Source organism: Glycine soja, chromosome 13 (assembly GCF_004193775.1).
Source record: "Glycine soja cultivar W05 chromosome 13, ASM419377v2, whole genome shotgun sequence".
In the NCBI taxonomy this organism is placed as follows: Eukaryota; Viridiplantae; Streptophyta; class Magnoliopsida; order Fabales; family Fabaceae; genus Glycine; species Glycine soja.
In genome coordinates this window covers 1267574-1281987 of record NC_041014.1, presented here as the reverse complement: position 1 = coordinate 1281987, position 14414 = coordinate 1267574, and the positions used below count along the sequence as shown (strand labels likewise).

The window sequence follows — 14414 nt, the reverse complement described above, 5'->3', positions numbered from 1 at the left end:
CGAGGAGTCCAAAATGAATTTTACTGTAAAATATTTGAGGAAAAAAGTGACCGACATATATCATGTGGTGCGTAGAAGAATCGGCCATTGGTCAACTTGTGAGAGGAAAAAATCATTTAACTAATATCAAATAATCTTAAAATTAACAAAATAATTTAACTAATTAACCCACGGAAGAACCTTCTTCCGTGGCAACCCACAGAAGAAGTTCTTCCGCATAGTTTCACGGAAGAAGGTTCTTCCACATCTTCTTCCGTTGCAGAAGAAGGTTCTTCCGTGGATGCCCGCGGAACATTTCTTCTGCGAGTGTCAACGGAAGAGGTTTGGCAAAAACGCTGAAGGACATTTTTGCCATTTTGGAAATTTGTTGGGTGCACCAACAATGCTGCTGGGTGCCCCTAGCAAATCCCTTTCTTTTATTTGGAATTTGAAAGTCCCCTCCAAGTTTATACTTTGTGTATAAATCAAGTTTAAACTGTATACCCAAACTTCGTGACTTGATTATTCCACTATCTTTTGAGAAATGTGCAGTACTCCAAAATTTCCTTAATAAGTAACACTAACGATTTTCTGTATATTTAATGGAAAAGGAGAAAACTTGACAAAGTGCTCTAACAGAAATCTCAGGTTCCATGCAGTTTAGGATAATTTAATCAGGAAAATCCAATGTTGGGTTGCACAGCGAGAAACAGACAATCTATCTACATCTCTATATTCAAAATTTGAGTTCTACAAAGTAAATTCCACAGGTGTGGTAGACAAGACAATGCTGTCTACAGTCAAAACCGAACCCAAAATATTCATTCCAAAAGAAAAGAGATTAAGATCTCTTAGTCATTGATGTCAGACAATATAAGGAACTGTATGATCACGTGCTTAAAAGTTAATGCTTGATTCAACTATGCCACCACTATATTTTTTAATCTTTAGTGGCAGCAAATTCCATACAGTGCCTGAAACCCCTTGGTTGGAGACGTAGAGTAGTTGCTAGAAATTGCAATGAATTCATGATCTACCGTTTAGACTTTGATTTAGTCAAAGCTTCAAGAAGTCTGTACATCCAACGGTCCAGCATTCCTGTTTGATATAAATGAGTTTTAGACATGAAAGAAACAAAATAGACCGCAGCAGGAAGAATTTTAGTTCAAAAAGACTCCAGAAAACCCAACATTTGAGAGCTTATTTATGAATATCATATCATAGCATATCATAACTTTGTAATCCTAGAGATGGAATTATATCACCTAATTTAGCCTGAATTCCTGCTTGAACTAAACGACAGTTGAATTATCTAAATTATGTGTCATAACTTGAACTATGCTAAAACCAACAGAAATAATGTCTCAGGAACTTTTCTATACATTTCACTTTTTGCAAGCAAGATATAAGTCAATCATGTAGATATAATGATCATATGAAAAAAAAGTATGGTACGGAATCAGTAATTAAGGACAAAACCTGTCACAGCAAAGGTTCCACCTAGCACAGCACAAAGCCGAGTAATAAAATGAAGAAAACTACGGCGCTCTTCCTTGATAGTGACAGTAATTGGTGATAGATCATACAAAAAGTAGACAGCTGCATACAAAGTATAAATGGGAAACGATAATCAAAATCTAGACTAAAATATGAACAAAGCCAACGTCAAATATAAAACCAACCTGGCCAGGTCCGATCAAACTGATTAATGGGGGAATAATATTCTGATACTGAGAACTGATTAGTTGGTAGAACTTCTTTTGAGATATATCTATATTCGGTTGGAACTACCTGCATCAGTTTAAGAAATTTATGAATTTTACCAAAGAAAGATGCTGGAATTATGAATACAATCACTAAATTGTACTTAGGATAGAGGGCTGCCCTAGGATTATTAACAGTACCCTCAATTCTCACTTCAGGAGTTGCTAGTTGCTTTAGCAGATTAAAGGAAGAGAAGTAGGCAGTTAGGAACCTAGAATTGGAATGAGAAAGAAACTACCTATCTTAACTAACTTTTACTTCTCCTTATATCCTAACATAGGCTTTCAAAGTAAACTGTATTTAATTGTGGCTGGTCAAGAAAAAAGTCTGACCAATACTATAAATTGAGGAGATATAAGCCAGCCTTTAAATCTAATGGAGTGATTGCATTGAGCAATCTAGAAATAGCACCTCTGCTAAAACCAAAATCATATACTGATCCTTGATTTTAATTTAAAAAATTTACACTAAACTGTTGGAAATAATGCAATTATAGTATTAGGGCAGATTATGCTATGTAATTATTATGTTAATTAGAATAACTGCATATTCTTGAAATTATTTGGACTTACCCTTGTATTTATCACTCTAAATAAAAATATTTGCTCGGCAGTGTAATTTTAACACATGGAATTCCTCCCATGTCTCTCCTTGTGATTATCTTCTTTCTCAACATAAACAATATATTGTTTGTAATACAATTTTAGCTAATTCTGAAAGTATTTAAATATCTAATTGACTCTAAATCCAGAAGACAAGACCCAAATTTAGAAAACTAGAACTCTAAATATTTCTAGCAAAAATTCAACATCGTACATTCACAGACCAAAAGCATCAAACTAAGCTCTATAAATTAACATCCAACCTTGCTATTTCACTTGGGTTGAATTCTTTTAGATCTTGGTGTTTTCATTGCTTTTTTATTTGTGGGTTTTCAATTGGTAAGAAACGGAAAGCTTAAAGTTATATTATGTAGGTACTTGGTACTGTTATGGGACACTTGCACTTGATCCCGATCAAGTTTTTCCCTTTCTATGCACTCTAAAATCCTCTTGACTACTTTATAAGTGTTTGATGAACTGGATCTAACCACACTCGAGAGAAAAAGAGAACCTCAGAAGACTATCAAGGTTTTGAAAGAAGAAAATAAATATAGGGAGAAAGGAAAAGATGGTTGGATTATTATGACAGTATGTTGTTATTCAGGTCTGCACAATCTTAATTTCGTTTGCAATTTTATTACCATATACCATATATTCAATAACCAAGAGGACACAACAAATATTTAACAGCCCCTTTCATCAGCAGAAAGTCAAAGAATCAATGTAGGTAATGAAAAAGGATGAGAAAAATAAACAAATTAGCAATCTCAAAACTATAAGAGGAGTTTGGAGGAGTAATCATAGCAAACTGCACTGTTACTTAAGCTAGGTGGAAAGATTATTTAAGAAACCTAAATCCCGAACCTTTATATAATATTTAAATGTTCCACTGGTATCATGCAGAATCCTTGTTGTGTCATCAAGTGGGTTGTGAAGTCCTGGATATTTGGGGCCAAATGATAAATCATGGATGAAATGACTTACATTCACATTCTTTGCTCCATCGAAGATCTGCAGAAAACCATCACAACTGAGTTAATTATCTGATATGCAGCAATCATGAATATGATGAGCATCTTTCTAAGCAAGTTTTTGACAGGAAGGTCTCATTCAAGCTACTAAAAGTCGCATTGGAATAAACTTATCTGCATATTCCTAATTAAGACGAGAAATGGAAAATTTATCCCTGTATAAATTGGTATAATTTGCAAATAATTGAACTTGGTTATGGTTTTCAGAAGTCCCTACTATTTATGCAGAGATACAGCATTGTAGTTGACCCTTTACAATTCAGTTGTATTGAGGAGTGAAAGCTTTCTTTTGACTCAGCCAAAACAGAAGGTTTATCTCAGTAATAAAACTGAGATTGTAACTTCTCTCTCTCAATATTACAATGCCACAAAAAAAATATGTCAAATCACAATTAATAAATTCATATAAGTTCTACTTTCCCTTTGTCATAAAACTCCCAAAGAAACAGATCAGGTAACTCTTTAGAAACACAATAGACCTGTAAGAAGCAGTGGTGAAGCCATCATAGCTACCAGATTTCTCCTTATCCATGTTGAAAAGTTAACAGGACACCTCTTACATGAGGGCTCTCAACCAAGGTAAAGCTTTCCAATGCAATAGGACAATCAAAATATATAATAAAGGCTCATAATCTTGTTTTTTTGCTTTGGCAGGATATTCACTCTTATGATGTAACTTCCACACTTGAACACTCTCATGTTCTATTTACTCATTAATGAAAATTTGGGACAGAATGTAAAAGCTTCAGAAAACAATTAAAAGAAGTGTAATCTTTGGACTTAGTTCAAGTTAAAAGTTTCTTTAATGCCATTAAATATACATACACCTGTAAGCTTTCGCAAATCTAGTCAATGAATTACATATGCATAATTTTTAACACTATATTTAGGTAAGATTAATGAAGAAATAATAATATTTTACCATTTGTGCAACATATATATTTAGTCCATGTACTGAAATATGGAAATTTCCAGCAACCCTTTGAACATCTAAAACACCATAAACCTGCAATAGAATTAATAGCATTAAAGAAAATGTTAAGAATTTTGAAGGTCAGACACAATTTCACAAAAAATAATTCATATATGGTAATTTTAGAATTTATACCCGGCATCCTTCCCCATTTTTTAATGCTTCCTTCACTTTCTTGATAATATTTTCAGTAGATTCATCAAGGTTTTGCAAATGAATCTTCTGTTCTGAATGCTCATGATGATGATCATGATCTTTATTATCATCTGTTCACAAGTTTTTATTAGACAGTAAGTGGGAAGAAAACGACTTCACAAGAATGTAACTGTAAGATGAACTTTATACTTGTCATTATAATATGATACACACAATCAAATGTTTAGCCCTTAACACCACACAACAGAAATTAATCTACAAGTTGAATTTAGAAGAATATGATTAATAGCACATGGGAACAAAAACAGAGGTTAGGGTAAGAACAATCCAGAAACAAGCAGAACCACTAAACAACTAGAGAGGTGCAGCAAAGCAAGTGCAGCCAGCCACCAAACAGCAGGAGGGACACAGAAAACATAAACTGGGGCAGCATCCAAACAAGAGGGTCCTTCAGAATAGAGGTCCAAAGACCAAACAAGATCAAAACAGAACAGGGAGAGCCTAAAAGCAGCACCGGACAGCAAGATGATGTTAGTTAAGCCTTTGGAGGGTCTTTGGAAGCATCATTGGAGGCAAAAGCAACTAAGGGTCATTCAGGCTATGGCTGGCGGGAAAAAACTCACAAAAACAGCACAGGAAAACAACACTTTCAAAGAAACACATCCCTCTGTAGGCCGCCATCCCTGTCTGCAATCCCAATATAAATGAGATCCTTTAGGAGAAGAAGCAATAAATGGGTAAATTTTGTATGGTGGAGAGAAAGAGGGAAGTTTGATCTGGTTTTTCAGTACAGCAAGAGCTTAGCTCACAAGACAAGTATTTGCACTTGATGTCAGAAACTGGGGAGTCAACTCACAAAGGATGGCGCATCTCATCTGTTAGATCTCAAGATAGACCAATTATCTGGAGGGTCTATTCTAGAAGGAAGAAAGCCCCTACACGAGAGATAGGATCGAATTAGTTATTAGTTTAATCTTTAGGGCCATCTATCTTTATTATTCTATCTTTATCTTTATTATTCTATCATCTAATCTTTATTATTCTATCTTTATCTTTATCTTTATCAATTAGTTGGATTAGGATATTATAAATAAGAGTATTCTCATTAGAGGAAGGGGGAGAGAAGAATTAGAAATTGTAAAGGGTTTTCCCTTGGAAGAAGGTTTCCTTCTTGAATAAATTCAGTTTACTCCCAGTATTTTCCGTATATTCTTCTATTTTCTGTTTCTCTTGTTTTCTCTGCTGTTAGGGATATTCAATACCCTAACAATTGGTTCGACCTGCTCTTTCCTCTACCATTCCAGATGGATTCACATCTAGACACCTTAGACCGCACCTTGATGACCCATGGAGAAGACATAGCTGATCTCAGAGGCGGCATCCAGAGGGTAGAAGGCATCATGAATCACGTACTGCAGCAACTGGAACGACTACAGAAAGACCCCTCCGATACCAAGTCAGAGAGCAATACCGAATCTGAGGTGGTTTTTGAACCACGCTTTTGGACCAAGAAGGTGGAACTACCGGTCTTCGATGGAACAGATCCTCTGTCTTGGATAGCTAGAGCTGAAATTTTTTTCGAAGTACATCAAGTGAAAGAAGAAGAGAAGATTCGATTGGCATTCATTAGCATGGAAGGGGAGGCGGTACACTGATATCGTTTCATTCGAAAACGCAATCCATCTCTTTCTTGGCAATCTTTAACCCCACTCATGCTTCAGCGTTTTGGTGAAGGTAGTAAGGGCAATGTTTTCGAGTGTTTAAAAACTCTCAAACAGGAGGAGTCCGTGGACGTTTATTTGAGGGAATTCGAAATTTTGGTGGCTCAATTCCCTGATCCATCAGAAGATCAGATGCTGGGATACTTCTTGGGCGGTCTCCAGCCGGAGATTCGATGTAGGGTGCGATCTTTCCGGCCGACAGAGGTCTTGCGTGCCATGGAAATTGCAAGAGATGTGGATGAAGAACTCCGCCTTGCTCGTGGTCAGCCTCCTTCTCAAAGGGTTTTTTTTCATCCGCGTTTTCAACATAAGGGAAGCGTCGTGATTAGCAACCCAGCGAGTTCAGCAGGCAATACAACAGGCAATTATAGCGCATCCCAGGCACGCCCAGCTACTACTGGAGCACGGAACATCATGACAGCTCCAAAAGGGGTTTCTTCGTGTGGATCAAATAACCCGCATTCCGGCAGTGCTGGCACCGTTTCAAGAAACAAGGGAGCTAGACAATTGCCATACGCTGAATTTTTAAAACGAAAAGAGGAGGGCCACTGTTTTAGATGTGGTTTAGCCTTTGGTTTTGGACATAAGTGTCCAGAAGGGAGTCTGCGGATCACTATCCTTGGGGAGGACGAAGGCGACAACATAGAAGAGAATGACAAACAGGAACCAGAGGAGACCAATGATGTAGTGGGGGATCAATACCACTGCCAATGGATGGAATTATCTCAACTGGTCCAGCGGAACATTACGCCTCCAAAAACCATGAACCTATGGGGAGAAATGGCTGGTGTTGGGGTTACCATTCTGATTGATAGTGGCGCTAGTCACAACTTTGTAGCGAGGGACCTAATCTCAAGGATGAACTGGCCGATTCAACCTACTAGAAGTTTTGGGGTTCAGCTGGGAAATGGACACCGACAGGAATCTCAGGGATATTGCCAGAATCTGATCCTAAAGATGCAAGGTTATGTTTACACTGGAGACTTTTTCTTGTTTGATCTTGGTGGTGTGGATGTCATCCTCGGGATGACCTGGTTGGCTTCATTAGGTGAGGTACAACACAATTGGAAGACTCTTACCATGTCTTTTCGCTATCAAGGGTCACCCACCCAAATCAAGGGAGACTATAGCATGCAAAAGAAGGGATTTTCAGCGAAGGTCTTTGGGAGGGCTTCAGATGTTGAGGCTGCTGCCATGATACTTTTCTATTCAAACCTGCTCCGAGATCAAGAGGGAGCAACTCAAGGTGAGGAGCAAAAACTTGACCATCTTCAGTTGACCCAATTACAACATGTGACAGAATTCCATACCACCCCAACTGGGGGTCATTCAGGCATCTTCAAAACTCATAGAAGGTTAGCTCAATCCATTTTTTGGCTAGGAATGAAAAAGTCAGTAACAGATTTTGTGGCAGCCTGTCACACCTGTCAACGCAACAAATACTAGGCATCATCACCAATGGGTTTGTTGCAACCCTTACCGATCCCTAATGCTGTTTGGGAGGAGATTAGCATGGATTTCATTGTGGGACTCCCAAAGTCGAAGGGATATGACGCACTTTTGGTGGTGATTGACAGACTCAGCAAGTATGGGCACTTCATTTTGATTAAACATCCATACTCAGCCCACTCCATGGCAGAAGTATTCACAAAGGAAGTGGTTAGACTACACGGCATTCCTATTTCCATTGTGAGTGATAGAGACCCGACCTTCTTAAGTAATTTCTGGCAGGAGCTTTTCAAATTGCAAGGAACTAAATTGAAGATTAGCACAGCTTACCATCCGAAAACAGACGGACAAACGGAGGTGTTGAATCGCACGGTTGAAACTAACCTACGGTGCTTTAGCTCTGAGCAACCAAAGACATGGGTCGATTTCATTCTGTGGGCAGAATATTGGTATAACACCAGTTTCCACACTGCTGCCCAGAGCACTCCATTCGAGATTGTTTATGGCAGACCTCCTCCAACCATAACCAGGTTCATACCCGGGGAGACCTTGGTGGAGGTCGTGGCACAAGACTTGATGGATAGAGATGAAGCTTTGAAGCAGTTGAAGCATCATTTGGAAAGAGCACAGAGTCTCATGGTGAAACATGCAAACAATCACAGGCGCCCTCATGATATCAACGTTGGAAATTGGGTTTATCTAAAAATCAGACCACATCGCCAAGGATCAATGCCTCCGCGATTGCATCCCAAATTAACAGCTAGGTTCTACGGTCCGTATTTGGTAGTTAGACAGGTTGGGGCAGTAACTTTTCAATTACAGCTTCCTTCGAAGGCACGAATACACCCAGTGTTCCATGTTTCACAATTGAAAAGAGCCCTCGAAAATCATCAAGCACAAGAAGAATTACCCCCTGACTTGGAACATCAGGCTGAACTATACTTTCCAGTTCAAATTTTGAAGATCAGAGAAGTTCAAAAACAGCATGAAGTCGAACGTCAAGTTTTGATTCGTTGGCATGGCAAATCTGAGGAAGAGGCAACTTGGGAGAATGTGGATGTGATTCAGAATCTATTTTTTCCTAAATTTAACCTTGAGGACAAGGTTCATTCTTTGGAGGGGAGTATTGTTAGATCTCAAGATAGACCAATTATCTGGAGGGTCTATTCTAGAAGGAAGAAAGCCCCTACACGGGAGATAGGATCGAATTAGTTATTAGCTTAATCTTTAGGGCCATCTATCTTTATTATTCTATCTTTATCTTTATTATTCTATCATCTAATCTTTATTATTCTATCTTTATCTTTATCTTTATCAATTAGTTGGATTAGGATATTATAAATAAGAGTATTCTCATTAGAGGAAGGGGGAGAGAAGAATTAGAAATTGTAAAGGGTTTTCCCTTGGAAGAAGGTTTCCTTCTTGAATAAATTCAGTTTGCTCCCAGTATTTTCCGTATACTCTTCTATTTTCTGTTTCTCTTGTTTTCTCTGCTGTTAGGGATTTCAATACCCTAACATCATCAATCAGAGAAGCCCACTTTTTGTTAAGATGGGCATCCAGCTCCTCCATAAGTTTCTCTTATATTTTGCTTTGCTGTTTGTCTGTCCCATTGGTTGCACTATGCCATTTTGGCTTCATGCTTATGTTTTGGGGATTTGTATCAGCTCCAGACGCTGGTTTGACCCATTGACTCATTTATTTTCCACATGCATCTTTATAATTTAATTCTCAGCAAAACAATTATTATCATTATCTACTATTTGTTGATTATTATAGACAATATAGATTATAGATAATATCTTTATATCTTGTTCCGAAAAGGAGTTATTTTTTATCATGGATTTCAATTGTAATATGATTTTAATTAAATTTAAATATAAATTCATGGGTACTGAGAGGATCACAAAATAGTTGCAATGATGAGTGCAGATGTAGATACCGAGCTATCACTCTTGCAACTTGTGAAATTATACAGTAGAAATAATTTCTTCAATATTAGAGATTTGGAGACAGTGCTAAACAAGTCCAATGAAATTTATTTGAGATAACCAAGCTACCCCAGTGTTTCATCAGCATAAAGAACCAGCTGGAGGTTTAACAAGAAATATTTTGGTAAAAAAATCAACACTCTAAAGTTTTAAGATATTTGGTGAAGGCGAATAAATGGTTTTCACATGATAAGTACATGAATATTTTTTATATCTAACAGTTACCAATAACCAAGTATATGCCTATTCATCTAAAACAGGTAATTCTGGAAGGACATGAAATTGCTCATGGAACCTTTAGCTCTTAAGTAAGAACTTCTGTCAAAACATGTATGACTAATTATTCAAAAACAAAATAGAAAGACTAGTTGGAGAAGAGCATCCCTTTATCATCCAAAAGAAATATAATAGAAATGAACCTAACACTCAATAAATGAATTGAATCCAAATAAATTTTATGGAATTTTAAACTGGAATTTTGAAATCATAAATACGCATAATGCAACAAGAAATTACCATGCTCTTGATTGGTATGTTCCTTTTCAACAAGATCAGATATATATTCAGTGCCAATTATATGGCCATAACTGTTCAAGCGAAGCTGCAACAAGTCCAAACAAAATAGTGTAAATAATGATTAATCATATGAGGCTTAAAAAGAAAAACAACAGATAGATGACAGAAAATAATAATCACTGTGCACATTTAACATATAATGAACCATGTGTCTTTACTCTTTACTACACAACAAGGCTGAATTTATCAAATTAATTTAAGAAAAACAATTATATGATTTCTTGATCATTTTAGTATATGATTTGGTTAGCCTCTAGCCTATACAATCAATCTATACATATTAACATAATAATGCTGTCCACATTCTCTCTCGAGCTAGAGCATATAATGTGTCATGTTTATTTGAGAACCGCCCAAGGACTTAGTTAAAAATCCACTATTTTTTTAATTGACAAAGCTAGTGATGTCTCTAAACAGGATCTCCTCTCTTGTAAAGTGACAATCTATCTCATGTATTTGATCCTCCTTAAGGAACATTGGGTTCAAGTGGATGTGCAAAGCAACTTAAAATTCATACTTAAGCATCATTTGCATAATCTCCCTAAATTGAAGCTCTTAAAAGTAGTGGCTTTAAGTAAACGAGTTCATGAGTGGTTGAGACAGTGGTTTAATATTATAGTTTGACACTTTTTTTTTTTTGAACTGCAAAGATAATATATATATTAATCAAATAATAGTACCAGGGGTACTACATGATAAGAAGGAGATAATGTCTCCAGGAACATGAGTCCAAAAATACAGAACACAAATGCCCTACAAGAATCCCCCATAACCCTTAACCCAGCAGACCACAAACTAAATAAAGGCCATAGCAATATTTGCAAGAAGGCCACTGTAACAACAATAATGAATACAAAAAAGTAATTCATACAACACGCACATAAATGCTAGAAAAAAATACTCAAAACTAAAGATATTTGTCACTAATAATAACATCATAAAGACAAAGTCTAAACACACTACCAGAGGTTGCAATAAACAAAAGTAATTGAAATTAAACATTTTGGAACAGTTTTTTGTCAAAGTCAAACAATTTATCATTAAAATCAAACATCTTAAATCAAATTTGTAGGTTGAACGTAGTAGGGGCCTATATGTTCAAACACAAGAATTAAGGTTCAAAACATAGGCAGGGCAAAGGCCTCTGAAGTTATTGCACATAGAGCATGGGGGTCATGCTTTCATGGAAAGGTAAAAAAAGGGAGCAAAATGGCCAGAAAAGCCTAGGACTTTAGAGAAGCCTGTGACTGCCAAAACAAGGAGATGCTTGAAGACCAGACGAAAAACTGACTATAAAGAACTTCTGAAGCAAAAAATGTTATGAAATACTAAAATCTAAAAACAGATCCAACCAATGAAGACAAGGGGAGGACAAATTGGATATTTTGTTCATTGTTGATGTAGTCACTGCTACAACTGCACATCAGCAAATAGCAGAAAAATCTAAGCATCAATACAACTCTCAATAATGAGACGGCTACAATAATACGCTACTGCAACACACTGCAATAGCATCGCTTTCTTGGCTATTGACCAGTACGAAACAATACTGATAAGTGATAAGTGAATCTTCTATCAGTAGGGCAGCCCACCCAATTAGCATCAGAATATCCAACAATATGAGTGTGGCAGGCACTCATCTAAAAAATCAAGGCCTACTCATGAAGCTCCTTTGACATACTTCAAAACACATATAACCACATCTCCATGATATATTACAAGATACTATCACCAAATTTCACCACACACTCCTAGACATTTCAAATTTCAAATGACATACATATCACTACATCTAAATGACAAACTTCAAGCTATGACATAACACTAAATTTCAACGATATACTTTATTTCACACTTGGTCTTGGTTAAATGGCATGGAGAAAAATTCCCATATCCACTTTAACCAATGGTCTACTAGGCTGAAGGCAGAAATGTCCTAGGGGTGTGTGAGGATAGGGTTGTTATCTTATGTGATTCTTTTTGTAGCTGGGTTTGGCAGATTATGCCTGTGTAATTACTTACCTCTTCAGTACATCTAGTACTGAAGTTTTATTAATACAATCATATTTTTGCAGTGCAAAAAAAAAACAATCACTACATCTCAACACACACTCCTAGACATTCTAAACACTTCAAACGAGGCACATTATTATGAACTACTAACCAACTTACTTTCCATATGTTCGTATCAAGATCCACCTCGTGCTTGCCCGACATATCAATGGCGTCTACACTCAAAACTGCCCGCAAAGACACAACACCACATTGAAACCCAAAAGAAAGCTCATAGCAATTTCAAATAGACAAAAAAGAGCGCTCTAGCTAACTAACCATCACAAGGTAAAGAAGGAAACGTCATGTTAATATGAATTGGAAGAGTTTCCCCTCGCTTCAAGTCCACTGACATCTGCAAAAAGTCAAAACCATTTCTCAATTACCGATTTAATCACCACAACTTGTCATTTATTCCATTTCAACTTATGTCTGAAAAGAAAGAAAGAAAAACCTTGTGAACGGTGTAAGTTGTAAGATAATAACCGAGCTCGTGCACAAACAATGTGGCCATTATAATCAAACCAATTACGGATACTGCAACCACCATAACGACGATGCAATATTAAATTAAATTAAAGAAAAGTCACAAATAATCAACTAAAAAAGAAAAATTTGGGAAAGAAGAATACAAATTACCGAGAGCCCCAGATTGGGTTTTCTGCAACAAGTGATCCTCGGCGCGAGGAAAGGCGTCGAGGTTTTTAATGACTTGTTTCATTCCCATCTTCACTAATCTAATCAAATCAGAAGGAAAAGAATTCTATGCGAATTGAAATGAAAAAGGAACAATTTGAAAGGAGTCGAAAAGGGAAGAACGAAACCACTCTCTCCTTCCCTTTCCGGATTCCTCGATTTGGTCTTCTGATAATCAAAACACGCCTCCAGAATTTAGGAATCTTTAATTTATGGTCTTTTCCTTTAAATTTTGTTTTTATTTAGCTACCTCTGTTTTAATTTTAAGCGTGCATTGTTGACAAGCAGAGAAGGAGTTGTTGTTCTCCACCACTTTTTTCACCACCCATATGGATGGCTTTTTACTTATTTCCAAAAATATCCTTTCCACTAAAACATGATTTTTTGTGCAAATATATAATGAAATCGTGTTTTGGGTGCAAATATTTGTTGCATAGGCATATGATAGATCATATTTTTATTGTGTATTTTTGGAGGTGAAAAAACATATAGAATAAATATAGGATTTCTTTATACAAGTATACAATTACACAATGAAATCGTGTTTTTTATTATATATGTTTTTTCACCCCAAAAATACACAATGAAAAAATAATTATATCATATACATAGACAATTACAACCTAAAATTGTGTTATAATGTGTATTTTGTTTTTTATTTATAAAAGATGTTTAATGATTTTTTTATAATTTACTATTTTATATTATAACTATTGAGTGACACACAAACAAAAAATGTGTATAGATTGATGTTATGTGGGGCTATTTTGAAGAAAAAAATTATAGGGACCAAAAATGAAAAAACAAAGTTAAATTATAGGGACCAAAATCTTATTTAAGTCTTTAAAAATATTATGAATGCTAACCTATATAAAGAGTCAAACATATAAATTTTTTTTTATTTAGATGACTTATTACAAAATAGGTTTTTAACTAAGTTTATCTTGAAGATAATAAACTTATACTACCTCCATCCAATTTAAGATCTTCTTTTAATTGTTTGGTGCATTAATTATTTGTTTTCTATAATATTCTTAATTAATTACACTATCTCTTATTAGGATTGGAGAATAGAAAAAGTCAAATCAATTAATTAGGTGAAAAGTAATTAAGTAGAGACAGAAATGAAGGGTAATCTTATAGGAGGAGAATAAATTATTGACAAATTTAATGTGATTAACTAAATTAACCTTTTTTCTTAAAAAGTATAAATTTGTTGAAAGAGTCTTATATATAGGAACAAAGGTAATATCATACTAATTATGATACAATCCTACCTCGCAAGGGCATTGGATAGAAGACTCCAAGTAGATTGGGCCAGAGATCCAAGGGAAGGCACTAGGGTTCTCATGAGCCTTAGGGTAGATTTCGAGCCCATGGACTAAGTATGAGCCCGCTTATCTTTGTAAATATTAAAATAGGTT

General features: G+C 35.9%; 1 protein-coding gene across 1 annotated transcript; it reads right to left on the bottom strand.

Moving 5' to 3' along the window:
• Positions 1–615: 615 nt before the first annotated feature.
• Positions 616–13264, bottom strand: LOC114382651 (endoplasmic reticulum-Golgi intermediate compartment protein 3-like). Its single transcript, XM_028342211.1, has 11 exons — positions 12934–13264; positions 12749–12831; positions 12574–12649; positions 12415–12482; positions 10183–10267; positions 4485–4615; positions 4299–4382; positions 3210–3356; positions 1662–1770; positions 1459–1578; positions 616–1077 (listed from the first exon to the last, which is right to left on the bottom strand). The coding sequence occupies exons 1-11, from the start codon at positions 13019–13021 to the stop codon at positions 1013–1015; spliced, it is 1056 nt and encodes a 351-aa protein (XP_028198012.1). The 5' UTR covers positions 13022–13264; the 3' UTR covers positions 616–1012.
• Positions 13265–14414: the final 1150 nt, after the last annotated feature.